Source organism: Pipra filicauda, unplaced genomic scaffold (genome assembly GCF_003945595.2).
Source record: "Pipra filicauda isolate LSUMZ 115617 unplaced genomic scaffold, ASM394559v2 scaffold47_size6085603_pilon, whole genome shotgun sequence".
NCBI classification, from domain to species: Eukaryota; Metazoa; Chordata; class Aves; order Passeriformes; family Pipridae; genus Pipra; species Pipra filicauda.
The window spans coordinates 5,120,822-5,142,309 of NW_024104620.1; the positions used below are offsets into that span (position 1 = coordinate 5,120,822).

The window sequence follows — 21,488 nt, forward strand, 5'->3', positions numbered from 1 at the left end:
TGTTTGTGTGTGTGTGTGTGCACTCGGGGGTGGTTGGTCCTTCCCAAGGTTTATAATCCGTTGGTTGTTGTAAGGGAGATGCTCCATGGGCATCCCAGCTCCATGGGCATCCCAGCTCCATAGGCATCCCAGCTCCATGGGCATCCCAGCTCCATGGGCATCCCAGCTCCATAGGCATCCCAGCTCCATGGGCATCCCAGCTCCACGCTGCCCCCCGGGCAAAGCCATTGACCACAAAGTCATCAACACATCCATCCATGGTCTGAGAGGGATATGGAGGTGGCTTTGTTGGTGTGATGCTGATATTGATGTTATCATAGAACAATAGAACCATTTAGGTTGGAAAAGATCTCCCAAGAACATCAACTGTTAACCCAGCACGGCCAAGTCCACCACTAAACCATGTCCATGTTATGGACTGGTCAGCAGAGGTTGACTTGATGCTGTGGTTGATATGAGAGGAGTCCAAGTGACCAAAATGAAGGCAAAGATATGCTGGTCCAAATCCATCCAGCAGGTTTCTCTTGTTGATGGTTATTTCCCATTGCATCTCTCAGTTTCTGTTGTTGCATCACAGGAGTTTCACTTTGCTGTGCCCCAAGGCACCTTCTCAGATGGGCAAAATAACCTCATTAACTAAGGGACTCTCTTACTGAAGAGAAGGAAACAAAGCAGAATATACCCCAGATAGAGGGATGTGGGGTGGGGGGTCCTGTGTGGGTGTTGTTGAGGGGATGTAAAGGTGGTGCAGCTCCTTGGAGGTTGTGTCCCAGGCATGTGTGCCCCTGAGAGCCCACTGGGAATGAAGTCCTCTCCCCTCAGTGAAGAAATACAGCCCTAACAGTTGTCCTAGAAAATCTGGGCGAATAAAGTGAAGTTTCTCGTCTGAGCAGTTGGAAGGTGAAGTTTTATTGAGCTTCTTTGCCAGAAAATCCCATTTGATGAAATAGACTGGCAAAAACATCATCTTTCCCAGTGTCCCAGGTAGGAAAAGAGCTGGAAGACTGCCATGAAGTGCGGTGACTGCAGTGACGTGAGCTGTGACTCAAGCAATAGTTATACCAAAAATGCCCAAATGGCTAATGAGCATCTCTGGCTACTTTCATGCTTGTCCTTTGATGGTATTTGGGAAGCAAAGGGAAATATGGGATGCTGAGAAGTGCAGGAGCCATGACCATCATTATCCTAGGATGGCTTATCCCTGTGGCACTGTAAGGGAATGGTTATTCCTGAAGGTGAGGGTGATGGAGAAGAGGGTGGAGAGAGCACAGCTGTCTCCTCCACACACACCTAACAGCAAATTCATCTTACCCCAACCTCAGGCTGGTTGTCCGAGGTGGACCACACTAGTAGGTGAGAAATCAGGATGTGTTTAACATTGCACTTGTGTCTCAGCATTTCCAGAAGGTAACTCACATTCCAGGACAACTTGTGAGTTCAGCCTGGAGAAGAGAAGGCTCCAGGGAGACCTTAGAGCACCTTGCAGTACCTAATGGGAGCTCCAAGAGAGCTGCAGAGGGACTTTGGGCAAGGGCCTGGAGTGACAGGATGAAAGGGAATGGCTTCAAACTGACAGAGGTTTGCAGAGCTCTTCCTTGCAAAATCTTCCGCTTCTTCCTCAAAATTAATGAGATTATTAATAAATTAATTTTTTTATTATTATTAATATGATAGAATCTTGCAGGACTGGAGAGGCCAAACTGGGGGGTGTTAGTGGCAAGGGTGGGGGGGTTTCCCTTTGTCTGCTGAAAAAGAGTTCCTGACAGCCTGGGACCAAGGAATATGGATGGAGAAGCACTGATGGGTCCCCATCACCTGGCAGCAACATTTATCCCCTTACCTGTGGTCGCAAAATGTGTTTGTGTGTGTGTGTGTGTGTGTGTGTGTGTGTGTGTGTGTGTGTGTGCATGATATTAAATAAAAAAAAATAAGTCAAATGGGGACTCAAAGGTTCTTTGGCAGCCCTGGCAGGTGGCAGTGAGGTTTGTGATGCACATTCCCACGTGTGTCACCAGCTGGCACCGAGAGCTGCGGCCGCGCCGGCGCGGAGCTCTGTTGTGCTGCCAGGCCAGTTGCTTGGAAAAAGGAGAAGGAGGAAAAAAAAAACTAAACAAAACAAAGGGGAAGAACTCACCCAGACAGGCAGCAGCGGGCCCCAGCGTGGCTGAGGTTTCCAAGGCTACTGCCAGGCTGCAGCGGCACTGCTGGCTGGGACAGAGCCGCTTTTGGGGTCACTTCGCACGGTTTTTAGTGTTTGAGTTGTTTGGGCCACTCGTGGCTCAGGTTGTGTGTGGGGTGGGGGGTTGCTGAGTGAGGAGTTGGGATTTTTTGGGGAAGCCTTGCAGGTTTGGGGGCTGGGCAATGAGAGCCTTTCTAAGGAGCTCGGAGGGGTGTTTCCAGCTGAAACCCCACACCACGACCATCGGGAGCCACAGAGGGGCCGACATCGTCCTGCAGGTAGGGGCGGGGCAGCTGATCATCCTAAAACAGAGGGTGCTTTGGATGCAGGCAGGAGGACGTGCTGGAGTCCTCCATGCAAAGTGTGGTGGGATTTATGACCAGCAAGGGGGCTTGGCAAAGCAGGGACACACCTGGAGCCGCCTCCAGCAGCGTTCCCTGCCTGCCCATTGCCCGCTCCCAGTCCGCAGGTGTAGCAGATCGTCACGCAGCCCTGGAATTCTCCGCCTCCGACAACGGCTTCATCCTTCAGGACTTCAACTCCCCCCACGGCACCTTTGTCAACAGCTGCCAGGTCCAGAATGCGGCCGTGGGGGTGAGGCCAGGGGACATCCTGCGCTTCGGCACCGCGGGAGCGGCCTTCGAGCTGGTGCTGGATGGGGCTGCCCAGGTGAGGCTGGGTGGGGCTGCCCTGGGAAGGGTGCCCAGGGAGGGATGGGGTGCTTGCTGATCCCAGGGAAGGGTGCCCAGGGAGGGATGGGGTGCTTGCTGATCCCTGGGAAGGGTGGGTGGGTTCTACTGCCCGAGGAAAGGTGCCCAGGAAAGGATGGGGTTCTCCTGCCCTGGGAAGGATGGGGTGCTTGCTGATCCCAGGAAGGAGTGCCCGTGGAAGGATGGGTGAGTTGTTCTGCCCAGGGAAAGGTGCCCAGGGAAGAATGGGTGGATCTGCCCAGGGAAGGGTATCTTGAGGAAGGATGGTGTGCTCATCCCAGGGAAAAGTACCCAGGGAAAGGTGTGTGGGTTTTAGTGCCCAAGGAAAGGTGCCCAGGGAAGGGTGGATGGGGATGTCCAGGGAAAGTTGCCAAGGAAAGGTGGGTGGGTGCTGCTGCCCAGGGAAGGCTCCGGGAGCAGGAACAGGTTCCCAGGTCTGGGCAATCCTGAGGAAAGGCGAGGGGGGGAAATGAAAAGCTGGAGCTCCCTCTGCTGAAGAAACTCTGGCGGTTCGGCAGGGAAACGGAAAATGACGGGACGACGGTGCGTGAGAGAAGGTAGATCTGGAAAACGTGCTTTTCCTCTATTTGCGTTTTATGTTTCTTCCCAAGCCACTTAGTGCGAGGGAAGTTGGGTTTTACATCAAACCTACAGCAACTGATAAGTTCCAGTATCATTTTTATTACTGTGGCTCTTGAAGAATCCAAGATGCTGGTGAGGTAATGCCAGACCCTGCTGGAGCAGCTGAATTCCCAAAGGCAGGGTGCACACAGAGAAGCAGGTTTGCACAGCAATGCAGAGGATGCCTGTGGGGTGCCTGTTCCTTACTCTGGGCTCTCTGATCCTCCTGTGGAGGAGCAGCTTTGAAGCCTGACCCTGCTGACTGCAGGGAAGGAACCACCTCGGAGTTGCACCCTGTGAGGTGTCTAACAGAGGGAGAGATCACTCCTCTCGAGTCTTAGAGGAACATGTTGTACAGAGGAGCAGCACCCGGCTGGGAATCACATCCCGCCGTGCCTCCAAGCGCAGGATAAGGGCCAAGACAGGGACAGTGGAAGGCTTTGGTGGAATCCTGCTGTGAGCAAGAGCAAAAGCAACAGGGCTTGGACGTGCTCCAGGAGAAGGGAAGGTGCTGGAGTGGCAGGGAGCATTCCCTGGGGGTTTGGGCTCTGCTAACACCCAAATGTTGGAGGGCCCACATCCAGGCCAGGTCCGACGCTGTGCTGGCAGATGTTTAGTGCAGACCTTGACAGTGGCTTGTCCTCATTGTACTGGAAAGCTCAGGAGAACAGCAGTGTCCTAAATCTGGGTCTGACATGCCCAGCATAAGGTCTGGTAAATGTGATGGGAAGGCAGGAGCACAAGGAGAGGCTTTGGTTCAGTGGGGTGAATGGCAGAAACGATGAAGTAGGACCATGTGTGAGCCAGGAGAGCTGTGAGAGGAGCATCTCTAGATCATGCAAATGATGTGCAGAATTAGGGCAGAGATGGAGAGGGAAAAGCTCAAAAAGCAGCAAACCTCAGTGATTTCCTTCTGCTTCAGCAAAGAGTCTGAATGCCCTGATTAAAATCTGATCCTTGGGCAATGGAAATGGGAAAGGACTAAAGGACTAAAACCATGCTTCCACTGAGATCTGTGCCTGAGTTTTTTATGGCATGGTGCACATGAATCCAGGGCTAAAATCCTTGCTGATAACACGGTCTTTTCCCATCCTAGGTGTCCTGTCCCCCCTTGAAACGTCGCACAGGGTGGGCGGGGCAGCTCCAGGTGGTTGCAGAGCCCAAACCCTCTGCTCCCGTGTCTCCTCCCCGCCTGCCCTCGCTGCAGTGGCAGCATCCCCCTGGCTCTCCAGGCAGGGGCACTCCTGGAGCCCTCGGCCACCAGCCCCATCCTCCTCTGCCGAGGAGACCCCTGAGCGCCTGGGACAGGAGCGTGGCCAGCACTGCCTCTCTGGACACCTTCGGCAGGACCTCTGCAGTGAGGCCAGGTAATCCATGATCCCAAACCCAAACATTTGTGTCCTGGTGTCCTCACAGAGCAACTTGGTGCTCAGTGGAGTTGATTGGAGTGGGGAAGTGCTGAGTGTTGAGCAACCAGCTGTGAGTCCATGTCCAGTGGAGCTAATCAGAGACTGTGTGTGGTCCTGGGTGGCATTTGGGTCAGGGAAGAAATGAGCTGTGACACCCCAAAGGGAGTGCTGTTGCCTCTGCAGAGGGATGTTTCCTCTTCCTTTTTCCTGGTATGTGACCCAGAAGGGCGATGACTGATTTTATCTGCACCAGTGACTCATGTACCTATTCCTGACTCCTGTTTGAAGTGGTGTTTTTTTCCTCCTTTGAAGTGGCTGCCTCAAGTGCAGGAACTTTAAAGTCTATCCTTAGCTGATACACCTCTGGAAATAAAGTATATGATAAGCAACAAAGCAAAGGTGAGGGTTTGGGGGAATAGAACAGCTGGAGAACATGACTTTTGCCGTTAATGCTGTGGCCTGATGCACCATGCTGTGGTTTTCCTGTTTGGGGTTGGGTTTTTTGAAGTCATAAGCAACACAAAGTCAATAGTAGGGTTTAAATGTGCAAAGCAGGGGCAGCACCTTGCAGTCCCAGCAGTGGCTGAACTGGAAACCACAGTGAGGGCAAAGGGAGGGACACATACACCCCAGGTTGGCACATACCCCTCTGATTTTTGGGTAACAGAGCCAAAAGGATCCCCTTTTGTGCAAAAATGCACAGCTTTCTGTGGGGCTGAGCAGTGCTGGAAAATCAGAGGAGCTTTTCTCTGCTGTGTCTCTGCTGCTCTGAGGCTTTTCTGGTTCCCATAGGTGAATTATTCCTCTCTGTTGTGCAGACTGTGCTGTAAGTGTCATTTTAGTACCAAATAGGTGGTTTCCCTGCTGGTTGTGAACCAAGCTCATGCCCTGAACAGTGGCCACTGCCTTGGAGTAGTTTTGGGACAAAGAATGCTGCAGGGAGCATTTCTGCTGCCTGCAACCACCTCTCATGCTGATATTTACTGCTGCTGTTTTTGCTTTCTTCCAGTCTCAACCAGCTTCTCAGGTGATTGTGCAAGCAGTGTGGGGGGAGCCCCTTCCCTGGGGACTCACAACACGGATCTCCTCCAGCAGGAGAAGGTGATGCTGGGGAGAGAGTGAGGAATGCCATCCCTGTCCTGGTCCTTGGCAGAGCAGGAGAACCCTGCCAGCTGGCTGTGTGTCCCACCAGGAGTCCCAGCAGGGTGTGGGGACTCCCTCCCCAGGGGTCTGCTCAGAGGATGGGGACAGTGGGTGGCTGGAGGGTGTGGGAAGCCGGGTGAGCACGGCACTGATGGCCATGAGCGGGTACCCCTGGGCGGGAGGAGCTGCAGACTGGCCAATGGCACCTGCAATCTGCCCTCAGGGGGAGAAGCTGCTGCAGCTGGAGAAGGAAATGGGTCACCTCTCTGGTTTGGAAGCAGAGTCAAAGCGCAAAGACGTGGTGATAAGAGATCTGCAGGAGGAGGTCGCAGCCATGGCAAAGAAACTGGCCCAGGCGGCGGCGAGGAACGAGGTTGAACTGACCCAGAAACTGCTGGCCTTCAATCAAGAGCTGGGAGCCAAAACAGAGGAGATCAAAGCCCTGAGGGAACAGGTACCAGATACTTCCATAGGCACCAAGCAGGGAAAACACCTCTCTGACACAAGTTTGTAATGTAACAAAGGTTTGGGGAAAAGCAGGTCCCATGTCTGAAACCAAGGGAAATGAGGGAGGTGGGTTTTTTTCCTTCTCTCCCTCCTTTTTTTTCTTTCTTCCTTTTTTCCTTCCTTCCTCCTCCATGCCTCTGGCATTAGGATTTCATCAGGAACAGCCAAAGCACATTTAAGGTGATTCTATTTGAAACAATGACTCCTGAGAGTTAGTCAAAGATGCTAAAGAGCAATCCCATCAAACCAGGACCTGGATGTGCCAGATTTCCCTCTCTGGAGGGGAATCAGTGAGTGATGGGGTGAGGAACACAGTGAATCTGTGTTTTGCAGATCAATGACCTGCAGAAAGGCTCGAGCCAGGTTTTCAGCCATTCCCTCTATGAAAGAGACCTGGAGATCGGGAGGCTGCGGAGAGAAAGCGAGAAGTTGAAGAAGGACCAGGCTTTGAGTGCAGGTACTTTGTCCCTGGAGCTCTGGGTCAGGGCATGAAGCAGTTTAGGACTGGCTCTGGATAAAAGCAAGCATTGGCCAAGCTGTCCAGGCAACAACTGATTTGTAGTGGCTTGTAGAAATCAGAGAATCCTGGAGTAGTTTGGGTTGGAAGGGACCTTAAAGAACATCTTGTTCCAACACCCTGGCATAGAGAGGGACACCTTCCACTAGCCCAGGTTGCTCCAAGCACTGTCCCACCTGGCCTTGGACACTTCCAGGGATGGAGCAGCCACAGCTTCTCCGAGCAACCTGTGCCAGGGCCTCCCCACCCTCACAGGGAAGAATTCCTTCCCAGTATTTCATCTGGATGTTGCACTTGTGTAACCTCTCACCAGAGTTGTTTTTCCCAGGTCTGGTGAGCAGCCTGCAAAGGGATGTCCTGCAAAAGGAGCAGAAAATTCAGCAGCTCCAGCAAGAGATTGAAAAACTGAAGAAGGAAAATCGAGAGAAGGACAACCAGCTGGCAGTTGTTTCTGCCAAGGTTGGCAGGACTAACGAGGGCATCAGTAATTTATGGTCTCACATAGGGGTTAAGGTGGGAAAGCAGGTGGAGAAGAGTTGTGCTTCTCCCTTGTGAGGACTGTAGCAGCTGTATGTGGGTGGCTGTTTGTTGGGGGGTCCCGAGGTGAGTTCTGGCTGCACACAAACAGGAGTCACACAACTGTGCCACTGGGATGTGGTGGTGATGGTCCCATGGTCACACCAGGGTGTCCTGTGATGGCCACGGATCAGGGTCCCCTTCCCCAGCTCCATCTCCCTCCTCACTCAGCATCACTGTGCCCTGGATTCCTGTGAGCACAGGAGCTGTTTGTTCACACAAAGCTCTCATGCCAAGATCCTCCCAAGGAGCCATGGAAACCCCATCACTGGGGGTGGGGCTCCCTGTGGCCTGGGCCTGGATTTTCCCTTAAAGAAAGTGGCTTGTGCAGCAGGTTGTCTCTCTGTATGTGCAACTCCTCCTCAGCTGGCAGAGCTGCATCAGCAGTGTGATAAGGGGCAGAGGCTGCACAGGCTCTATGGGATTGCCAGGGATTGCCTAGGAATCACAGAATGGCTGTTTGGAAATAACCTCTGAGATCATTGAGTGCAACCATTCCCCTGGCACCACCAAGGCCACCATTAACCCACGTCCCCACGTGCCACATCTACACCTCTTGTAAATCCCTCCAGGGATGGCAACTCCACCACTGCCCTGGGCAGCCTGTGCCAGTGTTCCATTCACAGCAGGAGTGATGGTGTCACTGCCCTGATGGATATTTTCCTTGGTTGCCATTCCTTCTAGTGCTCGAGAATTAAAGAGGAAACGAAGCGTGAGCTCGGAGAGCAAGAAATAATCAGCTGTCGAAATGTGAGTTGGAAATATTTTGGGGTGATGGAGCACAGGGCTAAGCAGTGGCTGCAGGAATGCATCAGCCAGGGAATAATTAACTGGGCATTGTAAGGGAGTTGTTTGGAATTCAGCTCCTGCACTGGAAGGCACATAATGGGACTAACCACCCGGGGAAGTGTAAACTCGGTTGGATTTGTAATGCTGTGTTACAATGCAGGGGGGATGTGACCAGAAATCAGGTTGGAATTCTGCTGGTAAGCTGATAAAACCACAGTAAATATGGGTTAGAAGGGAATTCCAGGCTAAGCAAAGTGGGTTAGATGGGGAAAACATCTTGCTTATGAGTGGAAGTTTTCCAGAGAGGCAATGCCCGGTTCCTCTGGTGAGACCCCTGCCCTCCCTGGGCTTTTGCAGCGCATTGGGGAGCTGGAACGGGACCTGGAGGGGCTGCAGGTGGAAATCCAGAAGCATTGTGCCAAGCAGGAGAGCGTCCAAAATCAGCTGGCTGAGAAAGCCCAGGTTAGTGGCCGGCTGAGGGGGGCACACAGAGGGCAGGTGTGCCCTGGTGAGCCCATGGCAGGTCTCTCAGCTGCCTGACAGGGGTGAAAGGTGGGTGGGATGAGGACCAGCAAGTCCCCGGAGCAGGCTCCTGGGTCAGGAGTACAGGCAGGGGGTCCTGTACAGGCAGGAGATCCAAATGTCCTGAGCTCTGCCGTGGACACTGAGAGAGGAAGAAATAATTCAGATAGCAGAGTGCCCTGTGTGGGTGTTGGGTGAGGAAGTCAAGGATGGACAATGTCCCAGGGACCTGACCCACGCAAAAAGTGCCGTGAAAGCTCTGATGCTGCAATCCCACCCCTGCAATGGGATTGCTGCCTGTCTCCTGGTGTTCCAAAGCTACCTTTGGAGTTGTCTGATGGGAATAGTGGGTAGCTGAGGTCAAAGCGCCCATGGCATGGCTTTCAGATGTCACTCTGAGGTGCCAATCATAGAATCATAGAATCAGCTGGGTTGGAAGGGACCTTGAGATCATCAAGTCCAACCCTTGATCCAACACCACTGTGGTTACTAGGCCATGGCACTGATGCCACATCCAGTCTCTTTTTAAAAATCCACCCCTTCCCTGGGCAGCCCATTCCAATGGCTGAGCACCCTCTCTGTAAAGAAATCCTTTCTAATATCCAACCTAAACCTCCCCTGGCACAACTTGAGACCCAGCCCTCTTGTCTTGCTGATGGTTGCCTGGGAAAAGAGACCAACCCCCCCCCGGCTCCCCCCTCCTGTCAGGGAGTTGCAGAGAGTGAGGAGGTCTCCCCTGAGCCTCCTCTTCTCCAGGCTGAGCCCCCCCAGCTCCCTCAGCCTCTCCTCACAGCACTTGTGCTCCAGTCCCTTCCCCAGCCTCGTTGCCCTCCTCTGGACCTGCTCCAGCCCCTCCATGTCCTTCCTGAGCTGAGGGGCCCAGAACTGGACACAGCACTCCAGGGGTGGCCTCACCAGCGCTGAGTCCAGGGCAAAAATCCCAGTGCTGCGGTGGTTGCAGGCGGAGGAGGAGCTGAAGGCAGCCGGTGCCCGGCAGGCTGTGCAGCTGCGGGAGATGGGGCGCAGGGAGCGGCTGCTGCGAGCGGAGCTGCGGCGGGCAGGGGAGCAGGTAGGGATGGGCAGGGATGGGAACATCACCCCCGGGGCCGGGGGCAGCACAGGGACAGGGCTTCCCATGGGGAAGGATGTGGTGCAGGAATGAAAACGCTGAGTCCTGAGCACCAAACCCTGGCACGGGACTTGTCGTCGGGTGAAGTATAAAAGGCTTATCCACAGGATTTGTGTGGGCAGCATAGTCGACAGAGCAGTTTAACAGGATACAAAAAAAGGATTCTATAATCCTGGTTACGCTGTCTGGGACCCACACAAACCCTCCTGGGTGCCTGGGTAATGCTGCTCTGGCGGGGACAGCCCTTTGCAGAGCAACATCATGCTAGATATCGATGATCAGTTATCCTCAGAGATGATCAATTAGCCTCAGTGATCAGTGACGTTTGTTTTCCTGCGTCAATCCTTGCTGCAGCTGGAGTCCTTCAAGACCCAAGTGATGCAAGTCTGTTCTCCATCAGCAGCAGGCAGCACAGGGAAATCCATAACGGAGCAGCAGGTGAGTTGGGTACCAGCTCATGGTGCCTCCAGCGCCCGGTGCAGCTCAAGGCGGATGCTGCGGAACAGCCGCGGTGCCTGCTCTGTGCTCAGTAGGGCTGGTGGCATCCCAGCTTCTGCAGATGAGGAGCTGTGCTGTGGCTGTCCCAGGTTAATGGCACTGCTCCATGATGTGAAGGAGACACAGTCCTTTTTGTGTCCCACAGCTTGGATGGAGTCAGTGGGCTGCAGCAGGGGCAAGCCCAGGGCCCTGGCGTGGTTGCCAGTTTGCAGCAAGTCTCGATTGTTTCTTGCTGAGACCATCCATGGTCCCTCAGCTGGAAAAGGATATGAATATAGTGCCTTATCCTCTTCTTCCTCCACCTTTGCTAGGTGATAGAGAAGGTCAGGCAAATCTGTGATGAGATCCAGCAGAGTCATGAGAGGGAGAAGTGTCTGCAGGAGGAGTTAAGCTCCAGGCTCATGAAGGAGAAGGAGGTGTCTGCAAACATTGAGGTGCTCAAGAATTCCCTGCAGGAGCTCCAGGTCAGTCCTTTAAATACTGAGGACCAAGGGGCAGTTGGGAGATGGTGGCACAGGGCATTTTGTTGGCCTGAGGATAGGTTAAAGATATGACCCTGAAGCAGAGTGTCATCCCAAAGCGTTCATGTGGCTGTTCCCAGCAGTTTGCCATAGAATCCTAGAATAGTTTGGGCCGGAAGGGACCTTAAAGCTCCTTTCATTGCACCCCCTGCCATGGGTGGGGACACCTTTCACTTCACCAGGTTGCTCCAAGCCCTGTCCAACCTGGCCTGAGATGTTCAGTGAGGTTGTGTCATTTGCCAAGTCCCTGAAAGCCCCTGACTGTGGAGACTGGCTTGTTCCCCACTGGTTCCATTTTTTCCAGGCTTGCCTGAGGAGCTCCTGCAGCAGCACCAGCCTGCAAGGGAAGCTGGAGCAACTGGAGGTGGCGTCCCTGGATCCCTCCATCTCAGCCATCAGGACAGCAGTGGTGGACATGGCACGTGTCCCCCTCTCCTGGCTGGAGGACGTGGAGCAGCTCCTGGCCAGTGTGGGGATGGACCTGTGCACCTCTGGCCAAGGTCTGTGTCCTGCTGGGCATCCCTGGGAACACCTGCACAAGGTGGGTTGTCCTAGCTAGCCAGATGTAGAGGAGAAAATCCAGCATGGGCCGCTCCTTGTAGAGAAAATCATGGAATCACAGAATTTTTAAGGCTGGAAAATACCTCCAAGGTCATCGAGTCCAACCATTAACCCAGCACTGCCAAGGCCACCACTCAACCCTGTTCCCAAGTGCCACATCCACACACCTTTTGAACACTTTCGGGGATGGTGACTCCACCACTGCCCTGGGCAGGCTGTTCCAATGCCTGACCATCTTTTCTGTGAAGAAATTTTCCCTAATATCCCTAATATGGTGTGTGAGCACCCCACACAGCGAGGTTGTGTTGACTTCTGCAGGGCTGTTGGCTGCTTTCAGGAGCTTGTTGGAAAAGACTCAGGAAGTGGCACAGAGGAATCAGCTGTTGCAGGTACAGAAATATTTATGTACATGAACCATGTAGGTTTGGAATCTTTCTATGGTTAAACATGATAGTAATCCCAAGTGAGCCAGTGTGGGATCTGGATTGGGGATGTGCAGTAGCCAAGGTGCCTGGGTCTGCAGGAAATGCAGGGGAAAGGAGACTCTTTTGGGAATTGTTTGTGAGTGAATGTTCACAGGAGGTTTATTTCTTCCCCTGCTGCTGACACACTTCCTTTAATACCTCGGTGTCTCCCTGTAGGAGCAATTAGAGAGGCTCCAGCAGTCACAGGCAGAGATGCTACAGGAGCACACAAAGGAGCTGGAAGCAAAACATGAGCAAGACTTGGAGATAAAAATCCAGCAAATTATCCTGGAAAAGGACAAGGAGAACAAAGAGGTAGAGTGGCATGGTTGGTGGTTTGGAAAGGGAATGTTATATGCAGGAAAAATGGGTGTCTGTAAGAGTGTTGGTTATTATCTCTAGCTTTGAACTGTCTGGGTGCAGTCCTAAGAGCCCAATGGGATCCCAGGAGGATATAGAATATCCTCCTATATGGATGCAGGTGATGTAAACTCCCCCAAAGTATCCGTGATGGTACTGGGAAGCACCTGTGGGTAACAGGATGCATGGGTGCCAGTCAGTCCCTGGGAGAAAGGAGAAAGCAAGGAGCATCATCCCGATGTATGAGCTTAGGGAAGCACTGCATTGCTTCCTCTCAAGCCCTCTGCTCCCTCCCTCCCCATGCTGAGCTCCTGTTGGGTCTGTTTTAGCTGGAAAAGGACACCCCCTGTGAAGCAGGGACCAGCAGTCCCCCTCCATCCCAGGAAAGCCTAGGCCACAATGCTGGTGGCTCTGGTGTGGGATGCAGTGTTAGTGAGGGAGCAAGTTGGTGTTTTGCCATGTCTGTGCTGTGGTGGGAACAGCAGGCCTTGTAACACAGTTTCTGGTGTGCTTCTGTGTCTGGTGCCTCAGGAATGGTGGTTTCCTGGTGTTGAGTTTTCTAAGGACTCAGGAAAGGAGCAGCCAAGCAGCTCCTCCCCTGTCTCTTGGATGTACCTTTCCCCAGGTGCTCCCATCCACTCCCTCACTGGGTCACCTCGGGTCCTGCCAGGCTTTTCTCCCATCACCTGCCCCTGCTCTGGAGCAGTGACCCTCCCTGCTGCTTTCCTCCCTGGACCTGAGGTCTTTTTCCTAAGGTCATGATTTTTTCTGTGCTGAAGCTGTGATCTATCAATTCCCAGATTCTAGAAAGCACTCTCGCTGAGGAGAAGGACAAGTGTAAGAAATGTGTGGAGGAAGAGCAGAAGAAGATCCAAGAGCTGGAAAGCCACCTGAAAAGCATGAATGAGGTGAGCATGGGAAGTGAAGCAGGACAGCTCACCCTTGGAGTGAAGAAATGGGAATGTGTGTTGTAATGTGGTGCTCCAGGGGCCCAAATCAGTGGACAGAGGGTTTTTCCCCCCCCAAATACACAGAGATGAATATCTGCAGAGAGAAAGGTGGATTCCTGGATAGCTTAATTACTGCTAATTTCATCCTGTAGGCAACAGCAAGGAAGGCAGAGGAGCAGGAGGTGATAGAGGGCAAACTGAAAGAAGCTTTGCATGAGCTGGAGGAAACCACTGCCCGAGAGGTACTTCCACCAACCTGTGTGTGCAGGTGGAGGGTGCAGTGTTGATGAAGAAGGGTTCCCCCATCCCTGAAATCCTTCCCTTCCCTCCGTCCTTCCAAGAGCTAGCCAGGAGAGATGACACTGCTGGTGATCCCAAAGGAAACCACCAGTGCCTCCAGCCAATCTCCCAGCTCTTGTTTCCCAGGTGTTGCTACAGCAGCAGCTGCTCGTGCAGGATGAGCAGCTCAGGGCTGTCCAGGAGGACAAGGAGTTACAGAGGCAGAAACTGCAGGAAGAAATAGCAGGATATAGGGAGCAAAGCAAGCAGCATTCCCTGACCATCGTGGCTTTAGAGGACAGGCTGCTGGGGGCCACACAGGAGCAGAAGATGCTGGAGGAGGAAAAGGCAGCACTTGTGGAAAAAATGGAAGGTAGGCAAGGGTTGTATGGGATGCACCTGTACCAGGGACCTGCTGGGTTAACATGGAATGTTTATGGAGAGGGAGCAGTGAATCTGCTGCTATGGAAAGCATTGGGTAGGATGTCGGAGGGAGCTTTGCCCACGTGCAGGACAAGGTCCATGAGTCCCTGCAGAGGGCATTTCATTGTTTGGTGGGTTTGGAAACTGTTGGTAAAAAGGGCTTTGCCACTGGAGAAGGGCTTTTTACCCTCTAAACCAACAAGACTGGAGGAGCACTTTGGGTTGCACCCAGGCAGAAGAGATCCCAAGCCAGACAGGATGTTGGGAACTGCCCAAGCACTGTTGGAAATGGGTTCTAAGAGACATGGATTTCCCAAGCAGACAGTCCTCAGTCCTTGAAGCTGCCATGAAGGAAAGGATCTGTGTTGCAGAAGCAGCAGAACAAGTGTGCAAGTGTTACAAAGAAGTAATGGGCCTTATTTTCTCGTGTCCTGTAGTAATTCAGCGCGGTGCCCACAGGTCAGCATCAGGAGCTTGGCTGGAGGTTTGTCCTGCCATGGAATCACACATTTGTCTGAGGTGAGCAGCTCTCACTGGTGGTGGTCAGAGAGGCTTGGAGAAGAGCAGGGACCACTGGGAGAGCCTAAGGAAGTCCAAGGAGACTTGTCCCAAGATCTTTTTAGTCAAGGATGGGCCCTTTGCTAGGCAGAGGTGTTCCTGAGGGCATGGAGCATCCTGACAGCACATGAGGATGTGCCATCCCATCCAGATGGCTCCAGGCAAGAGCGAGCGAGGTGGCCAGACCCACTGCACAGGGTGACCCCAGGGGAGCAAAAGGCAGGGAAAAAAGGAATGTGTGAGCGTTCATCAGAAGATGCAGTGCAGGAAGGTGTGTGTGTGCTCCGTGAAATGAGGCCTCCCAGTGAGCTGTGAGATTTGCACTGATCTTTCCCAGGAAACTGCAGGAGGAGCTGGCCATGGCACAGAGCATGCTTCTGGAAAAGGAGGCCTTCATTGGCAGGCTCACCAGGGAGCTGTCAGAGAGCAGAGCCAGAGTGTCGGACATGAGAGGTGGGTGTCATTGTCCCAGCCCTCCTCCAAGCAGTGACAAGGGGTGGTGTCAGTGCAGTGGGTACACACAGGACTTGGGAAGCTGATGTGACCATCCTCTGGCAATGCTGTTGTCCTGCTGGGAGCAAAGCAGGCAGTCTGTTCCCTTTGGGAGGGTGAATTTCTTCCCATCCTTGGCTAAGCAATAGCAGTGATGGTGAGTGAGGAGGGTAAGCAAAGGAAGATCAGGGGGACAAAACTAAGACCATCTTCCTCAAAATCGCGCTGGTGAGCTCCTTGGAGCTGGAATTGTCCCAAGCCAGGGGACTGGGAGAGCCCTGCTTGGCTTTCCTCCATGGGCAGGACTGTGAATGTGGGGACAGAGCCCACGAGGAATGTGCAGAGGTCAAAGGATGCAAGTCAGAAAATGCTGGCAACCTGTTCCTCTCCAATCTGAAGGAAAATGTCTCAACAAGGAATTGTCCTGGGATTTAGTAAACCAGAACGTCCTGTTGGCATGGCCCAGGATTTGAGGGCAGCTGTGAAGGGCAGGGCAGGACTCTGTGGGGATGAACCCCATTATTGCTGCCAGCTTGCATGAGGGGGGACTGGAAAAAGGGGATGTATCCATGAATGCCAGCTGCAGATCCCCCAGGACTGGGTGATGAGTCAGCCAGCATCCCACGAGGCTGTTTTGCACTTAGGGGAGCTGAGCGAGGAGCAGAAGGTGGAGCTGGAGAAGAACCAGAGCCGCCTGAAACACCGGGAGCGGGAAGTGAACCAGCTCAGGGAGAAGCTATCCCAGATGTCCAACCTTGTGGAGGAGAAGGATCAATCCCTGAAAGCAGCAGCTGAAGAGTTAAGGTACACAGTGACATGAGCCAAGGTTCCACCAATGCCACTCTGTGGGTGCCCAGCAGCTGATGGTGTTTAGGGTTCTCCCCAGAACAAAAGGCACATGTGAGAGCATCAGGATGGAGCTCAGCTCCATTGCACTGATATCCACTGCCATGGGAACCGAAATGGGGGTTTAGTGGAGCTTGTGCCAGCAGATGTGTAACCAAGTCAGTTGTAACTAAGAGAGTGTTCCCACCCACACCATGGTAGTCATCAGTGGGTGCCCAGAGTGCTGCTCTCCCCAAGCTGTTCGGGTCACATGGAACATGTGATAGAACATGCCCTCGGCATGTTCCATCCCTCATGGGGTCCCACAGTGTCTTGTGTCTCGGCACAGGCGAGCCCAGGCCCGCTGCCAGGTGCTGAGGGACGCTTCCCAACAAACGGTGGAAAAGCCTGAGGATGCTCCCAGGACACCAGTGCGGGTGGGTGAAGCCTCCCAGAGGGTGAGTCCCCACGGAGGGCACCGAGGGGTGGGTTTGCCAAGAGCACTGATGGCATCGGCGCTGTTTCTCAGCACTGCAGTGAGGCCTGGTGACTTTCTCTGCTCCACACTGGCAGGAGGGGGGGAGCACCACATTCCCCAGGCCGAGGGCTGCCTGTGCCGCCCGAGATCCGGGGTTCTCGTGCTGCAGCCCCGGCGTTGCTGCTGCTTAATGAGCTGTTTGCACAGCGCTTTGGAACAGCAAAGTGTTGTGTGTGCTAATTGCTGTGCTAATTGGCAATTAGAGGGGATGGCAACATGCGAGCGATCCCTCCTTTTCCCAACTCGTGGAGCCCGAGATGCTGTTCAGGTGATGCAGAAACAGTTCTGGAGTGGTACATGCAGGAGTAGGGGCAGCTTGTTGCACAGGACAGGAGGAAACGCTCCTCATTCCCCTGTGCCAAACTCCTATTTGATTTCCCCGTGGCTGGAAAAGGGAAGAACTCGCAGGTGGTGGCAGCAGCAGATGGAGGGACTGTGGGAATTGTACATTCTGTGCAGGAACGGTGGCAGCCAGCAGCGGGGCCGGCGGGCTGCGCGGGGGCCGCGGTGACTCACAGCCAGCTGACTGAGGGAGGGCGGGAGGTATCGCCCGTCCTGTTCCACAGGCGGGGATGGGGAGGGGAAGGGCCGAGTGCTGGACGTGCTGTTCGGCAGAGCTGTGGCGCGACGGCGGCTGGACCCAGAGCTGGGGGTCTGCAGCCATCGTTAGCTGTGCACAGGGCAGGATGATGGGCCAGCCCCACCACCGGTTTTTGGATGTTTGTCATAATGCAGGAATCTGGACTGGGCTGGGAGAGGGCAGTGCACGTGTCTGTGTGCACGAGTGTCACTTAATAGAGAATAATGCCCACGATTGTGTAGGAACACAGTCTAGAAAGTGTACTGGTGTTTGTGTGTAGATGGTAAGTGCTCTGTGGTAGCGCAAAGGGCGAGAGAAAAATGCCACCATGGCTGTTCAGAGACATGCACTATCCCTCTCCTGGCTCTCTGGAACATTTGCAGGGCCCATGTCCTCACTGTGGCACAGTGGAGCAGGAAAGGGGTCTCTGACAAGTCTCTTATACCCCTCCAAATCCATGGAGATACTCCTTAGGCTTTGCTCTTGGCATGTGCCAAGTGACCAGTGCCTGGCAGCGAGGTTGTGCTTAAGCTGAGCTTGTGCTGAGCCAGCTGCAGGCGGGGTGAGGACAAGCTGGGCTGCTTCTTCCAGGTGCCCCCGTTGGACTTGGCTGACCTCGGTGCAAAATGCCGAGGCCTCAGGCACCAGGAAACGATCCAGCGGCAAAAGGAAGGTTTGGCTGAGCTCCGGGAGAGAGTAAAGATGCTGGAGAAGAGGCAGAGCTCAGGTGAACAGGGCTCTCCTAGAGGCATGGAACAGTTAGAATCATGGAATGATTTGGGTGGGAAGGGACTTTAAAGCTCATCTCATTCTGCCCTCTGCCATGGGCAGGGACACCTTCCAGTGTCCCAGGTTGCTCCAAGCCCCATCCAACCTGGCCTTGGACACTTTCAAGGATGGGGAAGCCACAGCTTCTCTGAGTAACCTGTGCCAGGGCCTCACCACCCTCCCAGGGAAGCTGGGAAAAGCTGGCCAGCCTCAAAGTGGCTGAGATGTGAAGCCACGACATGTTGCACCACAGTTTGGTGGCTGCTTGCCTCCAGGTGCTGTGAAGAAGGGTTTGGAGCCACAGGTGAGAGACTTACCGGAGGAGATAGTCCAGCACACAGGGCTTGAGATGGAGCCTGCACCCATGTCAGGAACAAAATTGAAGGCTGGCAAGGTAAGAAGGCAGTTTGGGGGCTGTGGTTCCTGTGGCTTAGTTGGAAAAGTATTCCCTGGAATAGAGAGGATGAGGCTTTCAGAGATGCCAAGTAAGTCTTTCCCTGTCTGTGCAGGCTCCTGGCCACGTTCCTAATGGGGGGTCCCTCAGGATCACCAACAGGGCAGCGAGTTTGGAGATGGCTGAGGCGACAGACCCCGGTGAGAAGATGGTACGTCAGGGACAGACGTGGTAAATCACGTGTAGAGCACGTGTAAGTGCCCAGTGGGTGTAGAGTTTAGAAGGTTTGTGAGCACATTTCAGAGGTGGGTGACTGGCAGGGCTGTGCAGGACCATTGAGGCTGAACTGCTCTGTGGTCCAGTTGAAGACATGACATGGGGGTTGGATTAGATGGCCTTTAAAGGTCCCTTACAACGTTCTATGATTTTATGGTCCAGGGCACATTGGGTGTCTACCAGGACATCTCAGGACCCCATTCTCCCCTTTCCACTGCAGGCCTTTGGGGTGTTCCCCTGGGCATTCAGGGCTGATCTGCAAGGAGAGGCAGGGTTGGTGAGGACAGAGACCTTCCCCAATGTAGGTGCCAACTAAATGATATGAGAGAGGCTGGGGCCCAATGGAGGAGGCTGCCAGAGGAGGGGTCTGTGAGTAGTACAGCTGGTGGGGTCTCTTCCCTCCAAAAAGGACAGGAAAACATCCAGCAGGGAAATGGTCATGTTGGAAAAGGAAACAATCCAATCCCAATAAGCTGTGCAGCTGGGAATGGAACACAAACCCACTTTCTTTGGGACACTGTCATCTCCTCAGGAGAGCAGACGGAAAGCAGATGGCTGAGCAGCGTGATGGAATGCAGCAAACCTGGTAAATAATGCATTCCCTCTTCTTCCCTCAGTACCTTGATGTGATCGGTGCTCTGGGAAGCCTGATGGAGATGAAGGAGCTGTCAGGAATGCAGCCTCTGCAGCACCTTCCTCTGGAGGAGAGGGAAGAAGTGGGACTGCAGAGACAGAGCGCCCTGGAGCTGCTGTACAAAAAGATCAGGAACCTCCAGCATCGCCTGGAAAGGAAAGAAGAAATGCTAAAAGATTATGAGGGAAGCATGGAGCAGCTAAGGTGTGGAAAAGCAAGGTCACAGTTCCCAGTGAGACCTGGTCCTGAAATGCCAAGGGATGTGGCACCTTGCTGGGTTATGTGTCTGCCTGGGACCAGTCACAGCATGGCCATGGTATAAAAATTAAATGCTAGGAGAAATGGGGAAAGGTTCTCCCAGTTTTCTGCACTGGTACCTTGTGTGGCCTGATGTGGTTGAGCAGTGTTAGAGCTGGGGAAACCTTGGCAGACTCCCTTGTCTGGGGTGGCTGGAGCCTGGGGAGGAGGGTCAGTGTCAGCAGGACCAGGGCAGGTGTGGGAGGGCCCAGCTGGGCGCTGGGGGGGTCGATGCAGGCAACAGACTGACAGAATCCCCCTTCCTGTTTTGCACAGGCAGAACCAAGCATCCCTGCGAAGGTGTCAGGAGGAGATGTCCAACCTGGAAGATGAAGCCCACAGGGAGGCAGAAGAGAAGGCTCTGCTGCGAGAGGCTCTGGAGAGGACACAGCTCCAGCTGGAGCAGGAGAAGAGGCTGCGACGAGCGGCCAAACGGCACAAGGTGAGTGGGGCAGGAGCAGGTGACGCCCAACTCCTGCACTTTGTACAACGGTCTGTTGGAAGCACAGATGGAGTGGTCGGTCAGACCACCCCAAGAGGCTGGAGGTCCCAGGGTCCTGCTGCTCAGCCAGCTCAGCATCCTGGCAGCATCACACTGCCAAAATTGGAAGTGGTGCAGGCACCTGTAGCAATGGGTTTGGACCATGTGCTGGGGTGGGGGAGAGGAGCAGGTCACACATGACTGTCAGGACCTCTCACGGTGAATGCTGTGTCTGATGTGTTTCTGTTCTGCAGCCTGGAGCCACGAAGCCTCTCTGCTCAGGCAAGCCAAGAGCCAAAGAGCACACAGCAGATGCTGTCAAGAAGGGAAGCTCACAGGAGAGGCACCACAGGGGCGTGCAGCGTGTGATGGTCTGCGGTAGGAACGAGTCACCCCTATAAACTCTGTGATGGTGGAGCAGGCTTGAGATGTGGGTGCACTTCGAGTAGCTCCTGTCGGTATCCTGTAGCTCCTGGGCACACTGGTGTGACAGTACAGTGTGTAGGACCTAATTTGCCAGCAGTCTGTCCCCCACACAGCATGGTGGGATTTATGGCAATGGAAGAGGTGGGGAGGATACAACCCAGCCTATACATGTGTGTATATATATTTGTGTGTGTAAATACAGCCATGATGTGTGAAGTCAATTGTGTGGGGTCTGTCCTTTCCTTGGCTGAAGTGGCCTCGAGCACACACAGCTTGAAATATCCCTTGCAACTCCCATATCCTCTGGTCCCTGCGGTGCCTTGGGGGAACTGGATCATAAGACATGATGTAGTATGGAATTCCAGAATTCCTGGAACACCCCAGGAGCAGTGGAGCTGCCACACAGGAAGGGGGAAGAAGAGAACCCATGTCAGCCACACTGGTACAGCAGCAGCACGAGGACAAGCTGGGGAGATGAGAGCGACGTGCCCGTGGGTTGGGATGGGGTGATGGCGCAGGGTCCTTTGCCACCCACTGTTGGCATCGACTGAGGTCCCACTGCTCCTCTTTTTATTAACAAGGGTGAGAGCAGCCCCTGGTTTCTGGGGAGCAGCAGTGTTTTGGGGTCTCCCTGCAGGGAACAGGCAGCTCCAACGCGTGTCATCCCTGCAGCCGCTCCGCCTCAGCCTCGCTCGGAGCACTCCGTGTGCCGAGTCCTCTGCGTCACTTCAGCCGAGGATAATTTGGATGTGAGCAAAGGCCCGCTGGGGGTTTTTTGGTCTTTATTTTTTAATAGGATAAAAAGGTCTGGAAGCAGCAGCGTGGAGGGCTGCAGCAGGCTGATGTAGGGCTGTGGGCGTGCGCAGCACCCAGGGGTGCACAGCGGCCAATCCCTAATGGAAGTGGTGGTGCTGTGGGCTCCAGTCATCGATGTGGCCTGGTTTCCCCCCTCCCTAAGCTGGGAGAAGCTGGATGCTTCCCTGTCTGCATGCCTGGGCTTATTTTGGGGTGAGGCATGACCTTGATTGCCTGATGGAGGTTAAAGATGCTGCTGTGAGCAT

At 54.0% G+C, this 21,488-nt stretch overlaps 1 protein-coding gene across 2 annotated transcripts; it reads left to right on the plus strand.

Annotated features, from left to right (window-relative positions):
* The first annotated feature begins 1,838 nt into the window (after positions 1-1,838).
* Positions 1,839-20,648, plus strand: FHAD1 (forkhead associated phosphopeptide binding domain 1). Of its 2 annotated transcripts, none has more exons than XM_027736369.2 (28): positions 1,839-2,457; positions 2,642-2,848; positions 4,607-4,877; positions 5,929-6,020; positions 6,286-6,516; positions 6,903-7,026; positions 7,415-7,545; positions 8,347-8,412; positions 8,809-8,913; positions 9,935-10,042; positions 10,457-10,540; positions 10,912-11,064; positions 11,426-11,621; positions 12,001-12,071; positions 12,324-12,461; positions 13,307-13,414; positions 13,609-13,698; positions 13,883-14,108; positions 14,596-14,677; positions 15,054-15,169; positions 15,853-16,012; positions 16,383-16,491; positions 17,743-17,878; positions 18,195-18,313; positions 18,429-18,524; positions 19,207-19,427; positions 19,797-19,962; positions 20,256-20,648. In XM_027736369.2, exons 1-28 carry the CDS (start codon positions 2,362-2,364, stop codon positions 20,400-20,402), a joined length of 3,849 nt encoding a protein of 1,282 aa, XP_027592170.2. In that variant the 5' UTR covers positions 1,839-2,361; the 3' UTR covers positions 20,403-20,648. The 2 variants fall into 2 exon arrangements, with proteins under 2 accessions (XP_027592170.2, XP_039242271.1); XM_039386337.1 differs by having other exon boundaries at positions 1,840-2,457; positions 16,383-16,470.
* The last annotated feature ends 840 nt before the right edge of the window (positions 20,649-21,488 follow it).

Coding starts and splice junctions, on each gene's coding strand:
- FHAD1 (XM_027736369.2), top strand. CDS start 2,362: ATGAGAGCCTTTCTAAGGAGCTCGGAGGGGTGTTTCCAGCTGAAACCC. Junction 11,622..12,000: donor CCTGTGCACCTCTGGCCAAG/GTCTGTGTCCTG, acceptor TGACTTCTGCAG/GGCTGTTGGCTGCTTTCAGG. Junction 16,492..17,742: donor TGGGTGAAGCCTCCCAGAGG/GTGAGTCCCCAC, acceptor TGCTTCTTCCAG/GTGCCCCCGTTGGACTTGGC.